Genomic DNA, 19354 nt, shown 5'->3' with positions numbered 1-19354 from the left:
AGTATTTTATAGTTTTCTGGGTACAGATTCTTTGCCTCTTTGGTTAGATTTATTCCTAGGTATCTTATGGTTTTGGGTGCAATTGTAAATGGGATCGACCCCTTAATTTCTCTTTCTTCTGTCTTGTTGTTGGTGTATAGGAATGCCACTGACTTCTGTGCATTGATTTTATATCCTGCCACTTTACTGAATTCCTGTATGAGTTCTTGCAGTTTTGGGGTGGAGTCTTTTGGGTTTTCCACATAAAATATCATATCATCTGCACAGAGTGAGAGTTTGATGACTTCTTTGTGATTTGGATGCCTTTTATTTCTTTTTGTTGTCTGATTGCTGAGGCTAGGACTTCTAGTACTATATTGAACAGCAGTGGTGATAGTGGACATCCCTGCCGTGTTCCTGACCTTAGGGGGAAAGCTCTCAGTTCTTCCCCATTGAAAATGATATTCACTGGGTTTTTCATAGATGGCTTTTAAGATATTGAGGTATCTACCCTCTATCCCTACACTGTGAAGAGTTTTTATCAGGAAAGGACGCTGTACTTTGTCAAATGCTTTTTCTGATCTATTGAGAGTATCATATGGTTCTTGTTCTTTTATGTATTGTATCACATTGATTGATTTGTGGATGTTGAACCACCCTTGCAGCCCCAGGAATAAATCCCACTTGGTCTTGGGGAATAATCCTCTTAATGTACTGTTGGATCCTATTGGCTAGTATCTTGTTGAGAATTTTGGCATCAGTGATCATCAAGATATCGGTCTGTAATTCTCCCTTTTGGTGGGGTCTTTGTCTGGTTTTGGGATCAAGGTAATGCTGGCCTCATAAAAAGAGTTTGGAAGCTTTCCTTCCATTTCTATTTTTTAGAACAGTTTCAGAAGAATAGGTATTAATTCTTCTTTAACTGGTAGAATTCCCTTGGGATGCTATCTGGCCCTGGGCTCTTGTTTGTTGGGAGAGTTTTGATTACTCCTTCAGTTTCCTTGGTGGTTATTGGTCTGTTCAGATTGTCTGTTTCTTCCTGGTTCATTCTTGGTAGTTTATAAGTGTCCAGGAATGCATCCATTTCTTCTAGATTATCTAATTTGTGGGCATATAGTTGCTCATAATATGTTCTTAAAATTGTATTTCTTTGGTGTTGGTTGTGCTCTCTCGTCTTTCATTCATGATTTTATTTATTTGGGTCCTCTTTTCTTTTTGATAAGTCTGGCCAGGGGTTTATCAATCTTACTAATTCTTTCAATGAACCACCTCCTAGTTTTGTTGATCTGTTCTACTGTTCTTTTGGTTTCTATTTCATTGATTTCTGCTCTGATCTTTATTATTTCCCTTCTCCTGCTGGGTTTAGGCTTTATTTGCTGTTCTTTCTCCAGCTCCTTTAGGTGTAGGGTTAGGTTGTGTATTTGAGGCCTTTCTTGTTTCTTCAGAAAGGCTTGTATTGTTATATACTTTCCTCCTAGGACTGCCTTTGCTGCATCCCAAAGAATTTGAACAGTTGTGTTTTCATTGGTTTCCATGAATTTTTAAAATTTTTCTTTAATTTCCTGGTTGACCCATTCATTCTTTAGTAGGATGCTCTTTAGCCTCCATGTATTTTGAGTTCTTCCCAACTTTCCTCTTGTGATTGAGTTCCAGTTTCAAAGCATTGACTCTGAAAATATGCAGGGAATAATCTCTATCTTTTGGTATCTGTTGTGACCCAGTATGTGATCTATTCTGGAGAAAGTTCCGTGTGCACTCCAGAAGAATGAGTGTTCTGTTGTTTTAGGATGGAATGTTCTGTATGTATCTGTGAAGTCCATCTGGTCCAGTGTGTCATTGAAAGCCCTTATTTTCTTGTTGATCTTTTGCTTCAATGATCTTCAATATGTTTCTTTGATTTTGTTATTAATTGGTTTATATAATTGGCTGCTCCCATGTTAAGGACATAAATATTTGCAATTACTAGATCTTGTTGGATAAACCCTTTAAGTATGATACAGTGTCCTTCCTCGTCTCTTATTACAGTCTTTGGTTTAAAATCTAATTTGTCTGATACAAGGATTGCCACCCCAGCTTTCTTTTGATGTCCATTAGCATGATAAATGGTTTTCCACCCTCCAACTTTCAATCTGGGTGTGTCTTTGGGTCTAAAATGAGTCTCTTGCAGACAGCATATCGATGGGTCTTGCTTTTTTATCCAGTCTGATACAGTGGGTCTTTTGATTGGGGCATTTAGCCCATTTACATTCAGGGTTACTATTGAAAGATAGTGCCATTGTATTGCCTGTAAGGTGACTGTTACTGTATATTGTCTGTGTTCCTTTCTGGTCTATGTTGCTTTTAGGGTCTCTCTTTGCTTAGAGGACCCCTTTCAGTATTTCTCGTGGGGCTGGTTTGGTGATCAGTCTTTTAGTTTCTGTTTGTCCTGGAAGCACTATCTCTCCTTCTATTTTCAGTGACAGCCTAGCTGGATAAAGTATTCTTGGCTGCATATTTTGCTCGTTTAGTGCTCTGAATATATCATGCCAGTCCTTTCTGGCCTGCCAGGTCTCTGTGGATAGGTGTGCTGCCAATCTAATGTTTCTACCGTTGTAGGTTACAGACATTGTCCCGAGCTGCTTTCAGGATTTTCTCTTTGTCTCTGAGATTTGTAAGTTTTATATTAGATGTCGGGGTGTTGACCTATTTTTACTAATTTTGAGAGGGGTTCTCTGTGCCTCCTGGATTTTGATGCCTGTTTCCTTCCCCAATTTGGGGACGTTCTCTGCTGTAACTTGCTCCAGTATACCTTCGGCCCCTCTCTCTCTTTCTTCTTCTTCTGGGATCCCAATTATTCTAATATTGTTTTGCTTCATGGTATCATTTATCTCTTGAATTCTCCCCTCATGATCCAGTAGTTGTTTATCTCTCTTTTTCTGAGCTTCTTGATTCTCCATCATTTGGTTTTCTATATATCTAATTCTCTCTTCTGCCTCATTTATCCTAGCAGTTAGAGCCTCCCATTTTTTATTGCATCTTATTAATAGCCTGTTTGATTTTGACTTGGTTAGATTTTATTCTTTTATTTCTCCAGAAAGGGATTCTCTAGTGTCTTCTGTGCTTTTTTCAAGCCCAGCTACTATCTTTATAATCGTTATTCTGAACTCTAGTTCCTGCATCTTACTAATGTCCATATTGATTAGGTCCCTGGCAGTCGGTATTGCATCTTGTTCTATTTTTTGAGGTGAATTTTTCCATCTTGTCATTTTGTTGAGGGTAGAATAGATGAACGAGAGAACAAAATGCTCAAAGGGTAACAAGGACCCCAGAGAAATGAAATATACACTAAAGAAACCAGGTGAGACCCGCAACCAGGGGAAAAAGAAAAAAGAGGAAAAAAAAGAATATGATCAGGCTGGTGAATAGAACAGAGCCATACACTAGATTTTGGGTCTATTTTGGTCTGTTAGAAGAAACTGCATCCCAAAATTTTAAAGAACGAAAAGCTTATATATATGTGTGTGTGTGTGTGTATAAGGTTAAATACAATGAAAGGATAGAATATGAGTATAAAAATGAAAATTAAAAAAGATTTTAAAAAAGGAACTGATAAGTTGGTTGAAAAAGAAGAAAAATTCTTTAAAAAAAAAAATTTAAAAAATTAACTCCGCCCTGGAGGAGCCGAGAACTGGGGGCCCCGCTCCTCAGTGAGCCCCCAGAGAAAAGCAGTTAATCACTCCTGTCTCCCTGGTCTCCGGCCGCACTCTGTGCTCACCCAGCCTGTGACCCAGCGTTTCTATCCCTGGCGCACGACCCCGTGTGGAGTCTCCAAACCCAGCAGATCCTGCAGTGCACTCCCGCACCACTTCTCCCGGGGGAGGAAGGGGAGTCTTCCCGGATCTGCCACTTGTTGGGTCCCTGCTAGAGGAGCAGTGCCCCGACTGTGCCGTGGATCATGGTTTATGGCAACCCCGAACTGAGAGCCCACTCCTCGGCTCCGTCTCTGCAGCCGGCTTCCCTGCTCCGATACCTGGGAGCTCTGCTGCACTCAGGCACCCCTGGTCTTTCTGTGACCCCGAGGGTCCTGAGACCACACTGTCCCACGAGGGTTCCACCCCCGCTTAGCCACTGGAGTGACGTCCCTCAGCAGAGCCGCCTTCTAAAAGTTGCGATTTTGTGTTCCGCGGCTCTATCACTTGCCAGAAGCAGCGGACGGAGGCCCCCTCCCCCACTGTCTATCCTCCCAAATATCGCCTCGGATTCACTTCTCTGCACGTCCTACCTTCCAGAAAGTGGTTGCTTTTCTGTTTAGAGAGTTGCTGCTATTCTTTTCTTCAATATCCTGTTGAGTTCGCAGGTGTTCGGAATGGTTTGATCCCTATCCAGCTGAATTCCTGGGATTCTATCGAAGGACTAAGTTTTTAAATTATATGGAGATTTCATAGAGAATCTTGAGGGAGGCACTTGCAGTGATCAGATGCAAAGCAGAGAAAAATGTTGCTAAAACCTAACTGATGGTACTTGCTTTGTTTTAGAAGCTACCCAGCCCATAAAAAACTTAAGTGACAGGAAGGCGGTGTCAATGATCTTTTATGCTTTCTTGCCCTTGTGGTCAGCTTCATTTAGATATGGGAACAGAGGGCTAGAAAATTCAGACCTTAAGAGGGTGGCGGGGGCTTACTCCCAGGCCACAGTGGTGGCAGAATACAGTCCCCAGCCCACCATGCCTCCCTCAGTTGTAGAGCAATACCACTGGAGGAAGATGTGGAAAGTACTGGCTGTGTGTTTGTTAAATAAATGAGGGCGGTGCCTTTAAAATACTCAGATGAGAATGTTTAGTAGACAATTATAAAAGAGGGTCTAGAGCTTAGAAAACAGTAGGGAAGGTAGAGATTTAGAAGCTTTAGGTTTCTGAAACCTAAAACTCTGAGAGGAGGTGTGGGTTTTAATCTAGAGCCTACCATATTACTCTCCTGGGCTGGTCACTTTTCTGGGATTAGGAGCCCTTGTAAAGTAAGACTAGACAATTGATCCCACAGCCCTCTTCCAACCCTGAAAATTCATTTTAGAAAAGAAAAAACATTCTCTCCAAATGTGCTGCTCTGGTCTTTGTGGGGAAAAAAGACCTTTTAGTAATGGTTTAGGGTATATGGTATCATGAAAGTATTAGATTTGTATAGTAATATCCTTTTCATTCTCCAGATCAGTGATTTATTGTGTAGAGAATTAAAAGTGGACCAGTGGAAGTATCCCTTGATAAGCCATTATTTGGTGTTAGTAATTAGTCATTCCCCTGCCCCACACCTCAATTTCCTTAATGAGCCTGATTTCTTTTTTTTTTTTAAGATTTTACTTATTTATTTGACAGAGAGAGGTAGAGCAAGAACACAAGCAGGGGAAGTGGGAGAGGGAGAAGCAGGCTTCCTGCTGAGCAGGGAGCCCGATGCAGGGCTCGATCCCAGGACCCTGGGATCGTGACCTGAGCCAAAGGCAGACGCTTAATGACTGAGCCACCGAGGTGCCCCATGAGCCTGATTTCTGATGACCTTCACCTTAGGTCTGTCAAGATGGAAGTCATGTGGCTGACTCAGTGGAAACAGGAGTGTGGGTTAGGTGTTGGATTTTTTTTTCCTTTCTAATTACGAGTTTGATAATGCCAGAAAATTTCAAATTGATAGTCTTAAAGTGCCCAGAGGCTCAGGTGAAAGCTGGGCAGTTTGTGAGGGAGTGCAGGAGTATAGCAGGTCTCCTTTTGGGCTATATCGTCCCCTAATGGAAGCTCCTTTTGTCCATATGCTACAGAATTGAACATTTTCTTGCTTTGGAAAGAGTTTGAAATCCATCTTCACTCCCACCCCCTTTCTTGGAAAAGGTGCATTGGGCCTATATGTATTTTCATGATGTATCAGTTTCCTGAGGCTGCTGTAACAAATGACCACAAACTTAGGGACTTAAAGCAACAGAAATGTATCCTGTCACAGTACGAGAGTCTGAAATCAAGGTGTTGAAAGGGCGGCACCCCCTTTGGAGACTCTAGGGTGAATCTCTTCTTTATCTCTTCCACCTTCTGGTGATTATTGATAGTCCTTATGGTTGCATCACTCCAGTTTCTGCTTCTGTGTCACATTGCCTCCTGTTATGTCTGTGTCTCTTGTATATCTCTTCTAAGGACATTTATCATAGTATTTATGGAGCCTGCCTGGATAATAACAGATGATCTCATCTCAAGATCCTTAATCACATCTGCAAAGACCCTTTTCCCAAATGGGTTCCACATTGATGATACATTTTTGGGGGGACCACCATTAAACATACTACAGGTGGTTGGCACCTTTTCTGTTTTCTCCAGATCTTTACATTATCACTACTGCTAACTCTGTTCTGTGTAAACCAGCATTCCCTTTCATTCCAGGTGGTGGCCTGTATAGCGATTACATCAAGCTCCACCACAGGTGCTCCTCAGTCCCATAGCTGCTTCCTAATTTGTGTTGAGTGTGGGTTGTATTATTTTCAAATAGCTGTTTCATTTTTTTAATGGGGAAAATTGCAGCAAACATTTTGAACAGTGTTAACGTTTGTAAAAAAAAAATTAAAAAGGAAACAGGATAGCTTCAGCAGTAAACTGCACATAACTGCAAGTCATTAGCAGAAACATTTCATTTTGCAAAAATGTATAAAATAAGATAGTAATAAAATTTGATATACCTCTTTGAAGGCTATCTTTAATTGTTGCTCTTTTCTCTGCAGGCCTTTTAGATAACCCTGAGCTTCGTGTGGTCCTGGTATTTGGCTATAATTGCTGTAAGGTGGGAGCCAGTAATTATCTGCAGCGAGTCGTCAGCACTTTCAGTGATATGAACGTCATCTTGGCTGGAGGCCAGGTAGACAACCTGGCATCACTGACCTCTGACAAGTATGTCTCGTGTGCTTCTGATTTCACCTATACATGACCAGAAATGTTCTCAGGTTTTTCTTACCTTGGGTTTTTAAAATACCCGTTTACAGAATTGCTAAGCTAACGGTTCATTCCATTTTATAATACTCCACATAATTATGCTTACAGTTAAAGAATGAAATTTTTATGTTGTCTTCTAATAACTTATTCTTAATTGGATTCATACTCACAATTGATTTTCAACATTGTCTATTGGTATCTCCCCTGACAACTCTGTACCCTATACAACTGCAGTGATCACTTCCTCTATAGTTCTGTTTTCTCCTCTAAAGGAAACACATGCTTAAACAGTGAATCTTCATGGTAAAACTTCTTAGAGCCTCTGATATGCCCAGTGCTATAGAAATCCTCTAGAGAGGGAATGACAGTTCTCAAATCTGTGGAGCATCTTGGATGCCTGTTGGTATGACTTGGCACACATTTTGGGAAATGTTATAGTAGATCTTTTTGAAAGCTTCTTTTTGAATTTGTTACTAAGGCTTTTGCTTTCGAAGATGAGTAATACTTGCTTCAGTTACCTTCGGAACCATTACTCCCTTTCCATTTTGAATGAGAGTTTGTAGTATTTTTTGAGTCTGAGCTGATTAAATGGACATGAATATCCAAAAGTAGGAAAATGAAAACTTCTTATCCCCAGATACTTCCTGCAAACACTAGTATTCATTTCTCACTATATTTGTGTTTAGTGCTTGGATACTAGAGTGGTGAAATGGCAACAGATGTTAGAGATCAGTGTCTTTAAAAGCAATGCAAATCATCCCAGTTAAAATTTCCCTTCTGGAAGTCTCCACTGATTGATCGGCTTCAGCTGATCAGGGATCAGGGAAAGCAAATACAGATGACCCTTGAACAATGCCTGCGCAGTTGAAAATCCATGTATAACTTGTGACTCCCCAACAACTTTACTAGTAGCCTACTGTTGACCAGAAGCCGTACCGGTAACATGAACAATTAACACATATATGTATTCTTACAAGAAGGAAAGCTAAGAAAACATAATGTTATTATAAAAATCATAAGGAAATACATTTACAGTACTGTACTTATCAAGAAAAATCCACATGTAAATGGACGCATGTTGTTCAAGGGTCACCTGTAGCTAAATCGAGGTCCCTGGACTACCGGTGAGGAAGAAGCGAGGAAAGCAAGTGCACTGAATTCTAAGCAGTAGGATATCAGACATTGGACTTCATACATAAATACACCTAATTCTCAGTAATTACCTGTGGATTATTTCTCCTCTTGCCTGATTTTCTCTGTCTTTGCTTTTACCTCTAAATTGTATACAATAGGGTAGTGATGATTTAATACCTCATTTACCTTTGAAATGTCAATCGCACTCAAGACCAGACATACAGCGTCTGATATGCGAGCTTGTTAGTGTGGTCAGGTGTCTGTATATCATCTTTTTATACCTATTGTGGGAAATATCCCTGAAGAATTATTACCCTTTTCACGACACATTAATTTTAATGTGGTCTTCCCACTGTGTCAGTGGGTAAGAGAAGCCATTGAGTAAATCAAAGCTCCATTTTAATAGTGTCCAGATACCACCTTGCCAAAAAAAAAAGGTAAGTCATTCTTTGAGGCAAGATATTGACATACACGTTGCAATGGTAGGCCAAAGAGTAAATGTAATAAAGTTAAAGGAGCAGTGGACTTCAGAAGGTGGATTCTCCTCAGAAACAGGTTTTGCTACTAAGCTAGCCTTATTATCTTAGTCACTTAAGCTTTTTGAGTTAAGTTTCTTGTTAGCCCAGTGAATCTTGCCCATTTCATCAACTCACATGTTCGTAAACATGATAGAAATAATAAGGTATTTGTTTTTCCCCTGTAGGTGTTCACTGTATTATGCTTTATAACTTTGACACTTTATGTTTTCTTTAGTAAGGATAAAATATTTCCTTAAGAAAAACAGGCAAATATAAACAAAACATGTTTTTACCTTTAGGTTAAGCTGAATTCTAGGCTGAAAGTAATAAATAAGACACAGCAATGGAATCTTGTTTCTTTATGGACCAAACAACATTTAAAGCTAAAACTTCTGGAGTTAACAGGTTCTTAATAACATTATCGTCCATGATTAAATATCTAATGTATCTTTTTTAGAATGTGACAGCCGAGATAAGGGGGAGAAGGATACCAAACATGTAAATAATACCAGAAAACTTTATTTAACAGATATCATTGTGCGTATGAATAAAATTTTTAAGATTCCTTTAAGAAAGTGAGAAAGGTTTAAGGATCCTTTATATCTTTCTAAAAACCCAGGATGGTTTTCAGAAATCTTTGCGGAGATGCATTTGCCCCTCAAATTTTTGACTAAAAAAATAGTTGCTTACGTAACTTCCATAGATCTGCTTCCCTGTGTTCTTTTAAATGTATTCATAATTTAATTTTTAATCCCTATTACACTGCTTTTATCTGGGAAGGTGAGCCTCAGACTGGGTGTAGGCTCTTAAAGGCAGCAGCTCCTAACCAGTGAATCAGGAGTTTTCTTTTACACTTTAAAGTTTATATTTTGTTTTATGATGTATCACATACCACACTCTTCTAAATTACAGACACCCTCTGGATATTGATGCCACTGGTGTAGTTGGACTGTCATTTAGTGGACACCGAATCCAGAGTGCCACCGTGCTACTCAACGAGGATGTCAATGACGAGAAGACTGTTGAGGCTGCAATGCAGCGCCTTAAAGCTGCCAACATTCCAGAACGGAATACCATTGGCTTCATGTTTGCATGTGTTGGCCGGGGCTTTCAGTATTATAGAGCCAAGGGGAACGTTGAAGCTGATGCATTCAGAAAATTTTTTCCTAGTGTTCCTTTATTTGGCTTCTTTGGAAATGGAGAAATTGGATGCGATCGCATAGTCACTGGGAACTTTATATTGAAGAAATGTAATGAGGTAAAGGATGATGATCTGTTTCACAGCTATACAACAATAATGGCACTGATTCATCTTGGGTCGCCTAAATAAAGCCTCCTGTAAAGTGGCTTTCACAGTATAGAATAATTTTTGGGCTCCACCTTTCCTAGAAAATGGAAACTGGGATATGTGTATTTCAGAAAAATAATAACTTTATATGTATCAGTTTTGTAGCTTTGACTAAAGATTATATTAGGGGTAGTTTTTAATAAGTTAGATGAAGGACAACTTCGTACATAACAAAACACAAACAGAATTGAGAGCTTTTCCATCATGAGGCACAACCCTGATTATGGCTTTATTGTACCAGGTTGTATAGCTGCTGTGTAATGTGACTTTATAAACAGTCTTCTGCATAGGAAGATTGAAAGAGGATTTATCAATAGGATGGAGATTTAAGACATTCCATGACTACCTCTGCATTGTTAGATCTTTTAGCAAAATCATGAAGACATTTTTTTCTCCCTTAATGGAGAAAAAAATACATGGATAGCTTGAGAAATCTTTCTCTGCTTTACAGTTTTGCCAATTTTTTCAGAAGCTGTAACAAAATTATTAGACTTTTTACTTATTTGATAAAAATTAACTATTTTTGTTCTAGTACCCAAAAGTTGCTTAGTCAAATAAGTTGCCAAGACTAATCGGTATTTTACTACTTTATAAGGAAAAAATTTTCCTTTTCCCTCAATGAAGAAATTATAAGAGAAAAATCCTTTTCTTCACCTAGTTCTATATAGCCAACCGACGACCAGACCATTGCATCACCTTATTTTGGTTTTATGCCAATAAAACATACCTTGGAAACTCAGTGTTTTGTATGTCATTGCTTTTGGTGACTGAATGACAGAAGTAAACAATACTTTAGAAATGAAAACTCAGAATAGTAGTTGTCAGCTAGTAAATCCTGCCATGTTCCCAGTAGAATGATTTTTAAGCTTGTATTTCTAACTATGCTAATATCTATATGAGATATGTTCAGAGAACACCAATTTTCCCTAGTGACATTTCTTCACATAGTGATAGAACCTTTGATTTTCAGCTAGGCACATGCCTGCAATAACAAAGACTACATTTCCCAGTGTCCCTTGCCATTGACTGTTGTGGCCAGTGAAATGTAAGGGGTGTGACTATTTTTTTGCCCTTTCTTGAGCTTGTTGCTTGGAAGTGGATCTGGTAGTGAGACATCTTGAACTCTCCAGAAGAGGCAACATTACTGGAGAAGAGAATCACACAGAAGGAAGGGTCCTGGGTTGCTGTACAATTTTGTTGAAGTGCTAACATACGTGGCTTGGATTGCCTATCTCCATACTGTCTTACAAGATAGAAATTAACATCAATCTTGCCTCAGCCACTGTTCTTCATTATAATAGATGTTTATATTAGCTTATTCTACCTAAGACAGTATATGTCTAATGTATGGTACGTTTGTAATGGTCAGTGGTTCTAACAGAACAGCAGAAAACCTGCAAGGTAAGTGAAATCAAAGGTATTAACCTTTCTGCTTTTCTATTTTTAATCACTTTCTCAGTTTTTACATTAAAAGGTTTTCTCTTGCTGTATATGTATATGATAAAAATACTTAAACCACATGTTTATTGTGTGGTTATCCTGATTCTTAACTTCCTGAAGAAAGTCCAAAGAAAAGTTTTAGAGTTTTTTATCTGTGAATATTAATATCTAGCCTTTAGTTGTTAAGCTTTTCTGTTATTTGACATTGGTTACCTATTACCAAATGGGTACTCAATACTCAAAATTCAAGTCTTTGGATATGCCTACATAGCACATAAGGAAAATACTTTGTAAATTTTCCTTGTCTCTGATATTAACAAGTGTTGTTTGAATACTAGAGGAAAAAGGATCTGAAAAACTAAAAATCTGAACAAAATGAGCATGATGATTGAATGGATTATTTTATTTTTCAAATCAGTACTCCTACAAAACGTTTTACTACTTCCCAAAGGTGAGTCTGCTGTAGGATCGTTTCAATACGATATTTGAGGTTATAGGGTCCCTTTGTATATCTGAGTTTTGGGGGCTTGTTATGTAAATTCATTTGACCACAAGGTTGTGATCTTGGTGCAGAACAGAAAGGGGAGAAACTGAATAGAAACAACTGTAGTATTGATGAAAACAAAAGCCATCTACCCTACCTCTAGAAGTCTTGATGTTGCATGGAAAGGAACAGGAATTTAAAGTTAAGATGAAATAATTACAATTTTGAAGACCTGTGTTAAACAAAAGCAAGAATTAAAGGATAATTTTTTCAGCTAAAAACATACTAAATTCCTAGAAATGGCAACTTTTATATACTCATTTATGAAACTGGAGAACAGATCATATGTGAGAAAAGAGCACAAGAGAAGGAAAGATTATATTCTTAAAGTGTCTTCATACACTGAACTGCCTTCTCTCAAGTGATGATCAGACAGGATGGTTTAAGCAAGACATTTAAAATACTTCCTTTTTATGCTTTCACAGCACAATCCTGCTGTAATTTGCTCTGTAAAAGTCTACTTCAAGAAATTACATTTCCATTCCCTTTATGCAAGTAGAACTAAACTCCTCACAAGCCATCTAAGTAAAAGGAGGGAAGGCAGACCTTGGGATTAAAACTTAGAAATAGACACACTACATAATGACATAATAATCTACTGTGACCTATCTAAAGAAGGGCATTCAGTAGGCCACTTCACCACTTACAGTTCTCTCAACTTTGCCTAAAAATGGATCATGAGCAGACAGCAATTTCTCAAATTTGTAAAAGAGGCCAGATAGCAAAAGCTTTGCCAATGATTTATATTGCAAGTTTAACACATTGAACATGCAAAGAATGTAAAACTTTAACAAATCTGAAAATTTTCTATGCATTCTACAGAATTTTTTGAGAAAAAAATGAAACTGTCTTTGTCATTTTGTTCCCACACAATCTAACCCAGATTATCACCTCCATAAATTCAGTTTTAATGACAACAGAAGACTCTAAATCCTCTTGTTTGGAAATTGTGAGATTTTTAGATGACTGACTTGATTTTCACTTGTAGAAACTGGGTAGGAGGCTGCTTAATGAAAATCCTAAAATAACAAAACATAGTAAGCATTAGTAATAACATCCTTGTTAAGAGAACAAAATATCTACATAATGTGAAGAATGTGTCACCAGAAAGTTATTTTAATGGTCCTATGTGATGGGGGAGGGGGGGATCCTCAGGATGGCGGCAGAGTACGGGACCTTGTTTCATCTGGTCCCTTGAATTTAGCTGGATATTTACCAAACCATTATGAACACACAAATTCAATCTGAGCTGTGAGATTTATGTGGATCTCTTCAAGCACAAAAATGACTACTTTTTGCAAGGCAGGAGGTGCGGAACCTTGAATCTTCGGGGGGGAAATACCGGGAGATAAACGGAGGGAGAGTGATATAACAATGGAGCATAAAATTGGAACCTTAGAAATCTGCTCCAGTGAGAGACATCCCTGGGATGAATAGAGCAGAATTCTAGGGGGATCATTGTCTCAGGATTCCAGGAGGCTCAGAAAAAATGGGGAAGCCTGAACTGATAGAGTGCCCAAGCAGTGGAGCGGGGAGACTGGTTATGGTCAGCAAGCCAGGAAGGGACTCTCAGCTCCGGTCACCATAAACCAAGACCTGGGCTGGTAGGAAGGCCGCTCTCTGAGGAACCTGAAAAGGACTAGAAGGTGCAGGCTCTTTAACATTCCAGAGGAGATAGGAAATGGCTTGCGCCCACAACAGGACAACAGCTCTCAGGGCAGTGTGGCACTCGAAAGGACACTAGAGCGGCACCCTGCCGCGACCTGGGAGCTGCAGAAGAGGGTGCACGCGTGAGCCCACGGCCGCTTGCAACTGGAAAGGCACAAAGCGCAGAGATGCCCAAAGGTCCCTGGAACTCCCCTGGGAGAGTTGCAGCGGGTACAGATAGGGCAAAGCTGCGGAGTTTGGTACACAGAGAAGTGGAGATGGTTTGACCTGGAGGATTTATTGAGGAAAAGGAACCACGACCTTGTGGCTCTGGGCCAGGGATTCCCGCACGGCCATATTTGCTCTGACCCTCTGAAGAGAAGTGGAAAGCTGAAAGGAACAAAAGCCACACAGACGACCAGCTAACATTAAGCCCATCCCCAGGACAAGGGGTATGGCAACTCCACTCAGGCAAAGATGCCTGAAAAGCTGAATAGAAGGCCCCTACCCCAGAAGACAAATTGGGAAAACTGATGAATGACAAGCTTATTTCCCACAGGACTGTAAAACTCCAGCGCCAGGGGAAAATAATATATTGAGCTCCAAGTGTTCCCTCATGACTCATTTATACTTCAGGCTAAAATTTTACATTTTTTTTTTTTTTTTACCCTATTCCCGTTTCAAATAGATTATTTCCCAACTTATGTCTTTAAGTTACTTTTTAACTATAGATTTTACAGATTTATGCCGTTTTATAAATTTATGCTCCATACTAGTCCGTTTTGCACTCTATTCAATTTTATCTTGATATATATGTAAGTTCTGGTTTCTTTGCAATTTGGAGATACAGTGTCTTCCAAAACAGACCAAAAATCAATCAGGAACAGGCAGATCACTCTGCCTTGTCCATCCTGAGAAATTATAATCCCCCCCCCTTTTTTTTTTTTTTTACTGTTTTGGATCATCTTGGCTTTGTTTGCACATCTGGTAGCTTCTGACCACTTTGGAATTGTTCTAGGGTGCATTTTGCTTGGGTCATGGTTGATATTTTGGACTCTGTTCATTTGCTCAACCATCCCTCGACAGAATGATGGAGGAACTCTCAACAAAGAAAAGAACCAAACACAATGTCCTCTGCCGCAGAACTAATGGATATGGATATAAGCAAGATATCAGAGATAGAATTCAGGATAGCAATCATAAAGTCAATACCTAGCCTTGTAAAAAGCATTAGTGACTATAGAATCTCTAAGGGCAGAAATGAGATCTAATCAGGCCAAACTTAAAAATGCTATAAATGAGATGCAGTCTAAATTGGATGCTCTAATAGCTAGGGTAAGTGAGGCAGAAGAGAGAATAAGTGACATAGAAGACAGGCTGATAGAAAGGAAGGAAATTGAGGAAAACAGGTTTAGGAAGCTAATAGGTCATGAAAAAAGGCTTGGACAGATTAATGATGCCATGAAACATTGCAATGTCAGAATTTTGGGATCCCCAAGGGGGTGAAGAGAGGAGAGAGGACTAGAAGGTATATTTGAGCAAATGATAGGTGAGAACTTCCCTAATCTGGGGAAGAAAACAAGCATTCATGTCTAAAAGGCACAGAAGACCCCTACCAAAATCAATAAAAATAGATCAACACCCTGACATAAAATAGTGAAGCTTGCAAAGCCAAAGAAGCTATCCTGAGAACAGCTAGGGGGAAGAGATTTCTTACATATAGAAGGAGGAACTTCAGAATAACATCAGACCTATCCACAGAAACCTGGCAGGCTAGAAAGGGCTGGCAAGACATTTAAGGTACTAAGAAGAATATGCAGCCAAGAATACTTTATCCAGCAAGGTTGTCATTCAGAATGGACAGAGAGATAAAGAGTTTCTAGGACAGGCAGAAACTGAAAGAATGTGTGACCACCAAACCAACCCTGCAATATATACTGAGGATTCTGTAAGCTGGAGTACCAATTCTCATATCAGACAAATTAGATTTTATTTTTTTAAAGATTTTTATTTATTTATTTGACAGAGAGAAAGAGACAGCAAGAGAGGGAACACAAGCAGGGGGAGCGGGAGAAGGAGAAGCAGGCTTCCCGCCAAGCAGGGAGCCCAATGCGGGGCTCGATCCCAGGACCCTGGGATCATGACCTGAGCCGAAGGCAGCCACTTAACCGACTGAGCCACTCAGCACCCCCAGACAAATTAGATTTTAAACCAAAAACTGTAGTAAGAGATGTAGAAGGACACTATATCGTACTTAAAGGATCTATCCAACAAGATCTAGCAATTGTAAATATCTATGCCCCCAACATGGGAGCAGCCAATTATATAAACCAAATAATAACCAAAATAAAGAAACATGGATAATAATACCTTAATAGTAGGAGACTTCAACACTCCACTCACAGCAATGGACAGATCATCTAAGCAGAAGGTCAACAAGGAAACACAGGCTTTCAATGACACACTGGACCAGATGGACCTCATATATATATACAGAACATTCCATCCTAAAACAACAGAACACTCTTTCTTCTCGAGTGCACATGGAACTTTCTCCAGAATAGATCACATATTGGGTAACAAATAAGGTCTCAACCAATACCAAAAGATTGAGATTATTCCTTGCATATTCTCAGACCATAATGCTTTGAAATTGGAACTCAATCACAAGAAACAATTTGGAAGAAATTCAAACACTTGGAAGAAGGGCACATGCACCCCAATGTTCATAGCAGCTTTGCCCATGAGAGCCAAACTGTGGAAGGAGCCGGGATGTCCTTCAATAGATGAATGGATAAAGAAGAAGTGATTCATATAGACAATGGAATATTACTCAGCCATCAGAAAGGATGAATACCCACCATTTGCATCAACATGGATGGAACTGGAAGGTATTATGCTAAGTGAAATAAGTCAAGCAGAGAAAGACAATTATCATATGGTTTCACTCATATGTGGAACAAAAGGAACAGCATAGAGGACCATAGGGAAAGGGAGGGAAAACTGAATGGGAAGATCAGAGAGGGAGACAAAGTATGAGAGACTCTGGAAACTGGGAAACAAAATTAGGGTTACAGAAGGGAGGGGGGTGGGGGGATGGGGTAACCAGGGTAACCAGGTGATGATTATTAAGGAGGGAACGTGTTGTGATGAGCACTGGGTGTTATACACAACTAATGAATCACTGAACACTACATCAAAAACTATGTACTATATGTTGCCTAAATGAACATAATAACAAAATGAAAGAAAAAGAAAAGGAAAGTACAAATATATATATATTGCACCTATGTAGAGAATAGCAAAATATTTGCAAAACATGTTATTTTCATTTTATATATTTCATTTCTGCCCTACACAGCAACTGAGACAGGTATAAGAATATATGGTGCTATAAAGTAGAAAACATTAGCAGAAGCCAATAAACTTCATTTAATGTTTTTGTACTAAGAGGGTATGCAGCATTTTCATCTCAGAAAGTGTATATAAACTGTCCTCACAACCAGCAAAAAAGGCAAGATTGATAAGGAATTGGGAGAAAATATATTCCTTTTAATTTAATTTTAAACAGAATGATCAGAGTGAGAATTTTTAGACCATTTTCTTAACATTTACAAAATACTTCCAAGTCTGATTAACCAAAATTCACCATATATTTATCTAAAACATACTCTAGGGGCGCCTGGGTGGCTCAGTCGTTAAGCGTCTGCCTTCGGCTCAGGTCATGAGCCCAGGGTCCTGGGATCGAGCCCCGCATTGGGCTCCCTGCTCAGCGAGAAGCCTGCTTCTCCCTCTCCCGCTCCCCCTGCTTGTGTTCCCCTCTCTCGCTGTGTCTCTCTCTGTCAAATAAATAAAAATCTTTAAAAAAATAAAAAATAAAAAAAAATAAAACATACTCTATTCAAGGTCTTGTCATGATACTAGAATTACAGATAGGAGTGAAACATCAGTGACCTGAGTGACACCAGCAAAATGGTAGACTGGACACTCTGAGCTCTTGTTCCCCAACAAAACCAAAAAAGCAGCAAATATATGAACCTACATTGTCAGAGCTCTGGAAAACAGTAAAAGGTTCACAGCAACCAAGACTCTGCCCACTAAAGAAAAACCCATCTTCAAAATGGTATGAATGTTTGAAGATGTTTTTCTCACCTTTGCCCCAGTGCAGTGGCAGTCTTATTAAAAAGTGGCAGAAGCCTGGTTCCCAGTTCCTACCCTCAATCCAGAGGAGGTAGACTTAATTTGCAAATCATCTTGTATGCCTCATCTGTCTGGAGGATACCAGAAGGACTCACTCAAAGTGTTCATCTTTGTTTTGCTATTAACTTGGAATTCAGGCAGGAAAAATGGCGGGCATTACTTGTAAAACCTGCAAGGTGACTACCGATTCAGACACCTGGGGTGAGAGATTAAGGGTGGAGACAGAATAGGTCACATAAGCCCTAGCAAAGAAGCAGCTGGGGTGAGAGTTTTTGAAAACTGGACATTGAGAAGCAGCGCCGCAAGAGGGAAGGATGAGGGACACCTGGATGGCTCAGTCAGTTAAGCATCTGCCTTCAGCTCAGGTCATGATCCCAGGGTCCTTGCTCAGTGGGGAGCCTGCCTCTCCCTCTGCCTGCCACCCCCCCCCCCGCTGTGCTTCCTCTCTCTCTCATAAATAAAATCTTTATAAAATGGGGGGGGAGGAGGAGATTTAGAATGCCATATGCACACCCAGGCAAAACACATGCTCAGGAAAGATCTAAGACATTTGGTTTTCACCTCAGTCTGATCCCTAGGATCAGAGCAAGCCTAGCTAAGCATTGCAAGAATGCTCTAGCACCCAGCTACTCTGCAAAGACAGAACTCTGGCATTCAAGGAAATTTCTGTCAGAATTACTATACTATAATAGTGAAATGCCCAATTTTCAAAAAGAAAATTGCAAGGCATACAAAGAAAAAGAGAAACTAGATCTATTTAGAGGAATAGAAACTGGCCCCAAGGAAGCACCACTTTGAGCTTACTAAACAGACACTTAAGTATTATCAAAGAACTAAAGGAAATTACGAAAATGACTAAAACGGGAACACAAAGAGAAGTTATAAAAGGAACCAAAGAAATTCTGGAGCAGAAAGGCACAATAAAAACTTTCACTAGAGGGTGAATTTCAACAGCAGATTTGAACAGTCAAAGCTCATTGAACTCCAAATACGGGAAAGTCAAAAGAGACCCACCAAGACACATTTAAATCAATCTTTCTAAAGCCAAAGATAGAACGTTGAAAGCAACAAGTATGAAAAGGAATCCTCAATAAGGTTATCAGATTTCTCATCAGAAACCTTGGGGGCTTCTGGGTGCCTGGGTGCCTCCATGAGTTAAGCGTCTGCCTTCAGCTCAAGTCATGATCCCAGAGTCCCAGAGGGAGCCCTGCATTGGGCTCCCTGCTCAACAAGGAGTCTGCTTCTCCCTCTGCCCCTCACCTTGCTTGTTCTCTCTCTCTTAAATAAATAAATAAGAAATCTTGGGGGTTAAAAGGCAGTGGGATTTGATATATTCAAATTGCTAAAAGGAAAAGAAACCTGTCCACCAAAAATATATTTGGCAAGATTCCTTCAAAAATGAAGGAGAAATTGGGCGCCTGGGTGGCTCAGTTGGTTAAGCGACTGCCTTCGGCTCAGGTCATGATCCTGGAGTCCCGGGATCGAGTCCCACATCAGGCTCCCTGCTCAGCAGGGAGTCTGCTTCTCCCTCTGACCCTCCTCCCTCTCATGCTCTCTGTCTCTCATTCTCTCTCTCGCAAATAAATAAAAATCTTAAAAAAAAAAAAAAA

The 19354-nt window shown here is 39.7% G+C and overlaps 2 protein-coding genes across 27 annotated transcripts in view; one reads left to right on the top strand and one right to left on the bottom strand.

Moving 5' to 3' along the window:
• FBXO22 (F-box protein 22) overlaps positions 1 to 10652 on the top strand; it is a 28951-nt gene extending 18299 nt beyond the window's left edge. For all 3 annotated transcript variants that reach the window (XM_031029800.2, XM_006734881.3, XM_081829630.1), the window contains exons 6-7: positions 6706 to 6871; positions 9478 to 10652. In XM_031029800.2, coding sequence (XP_030885660.1) covers positions 6706 to 6871; positions 9478 to 9895 — 584 coding nt within the window. In that variant the 3' untranslated portion in view covers positions 9896 to 10652. The remainder of the gene's footprint in view (positions 1 to 6705; positions 6872 to 9477) is intronic.
• A 1083-nt stretch (positions 10653 to 11735) lies between these two features.
• Positions 11736 to 19354, bottom strand: part of NRG4 (neuregulin 4) — a 156043-nt gene continuing 148424 nt past the window's right edge. For all 24 annotated transcript variants that reach the window (XR_014148140.1, XM_081829651.1, XM_081829653.1 and 21 more), the window contains one exon: positions 11736 to 12916. Coding sequence is in view for 1 of the 24 variants with exons in the window: in XM_081829661.1 (XP_081685787.1) it covers positions 12856 to 12916 (61 nt within the window). In the remaining 23 variants the exon portion in view is untranslated. The remainder of the gene's footprint in view (positions 12917 to 19354) is intronic.

This window comes from Leptonychotes weddellii, chromosome 9, assembly GCF_054177405.1.
Source record: "Leptonychotes weddellii isolate Sample4059 chromosome 9, ASM5417740v2, whole genome shotgun sequence".
Classification (NCBI taxonomy): domain Eukaryota; kingdom Metazoa; phylum Chordata; class Mammalia; order Carnivora; family Phocidae; genus Leptonychotes; species Leptonychotes weddellii.
This window is presented reverse-complemented; position numbering and strand designations above follow the sequence as displayed.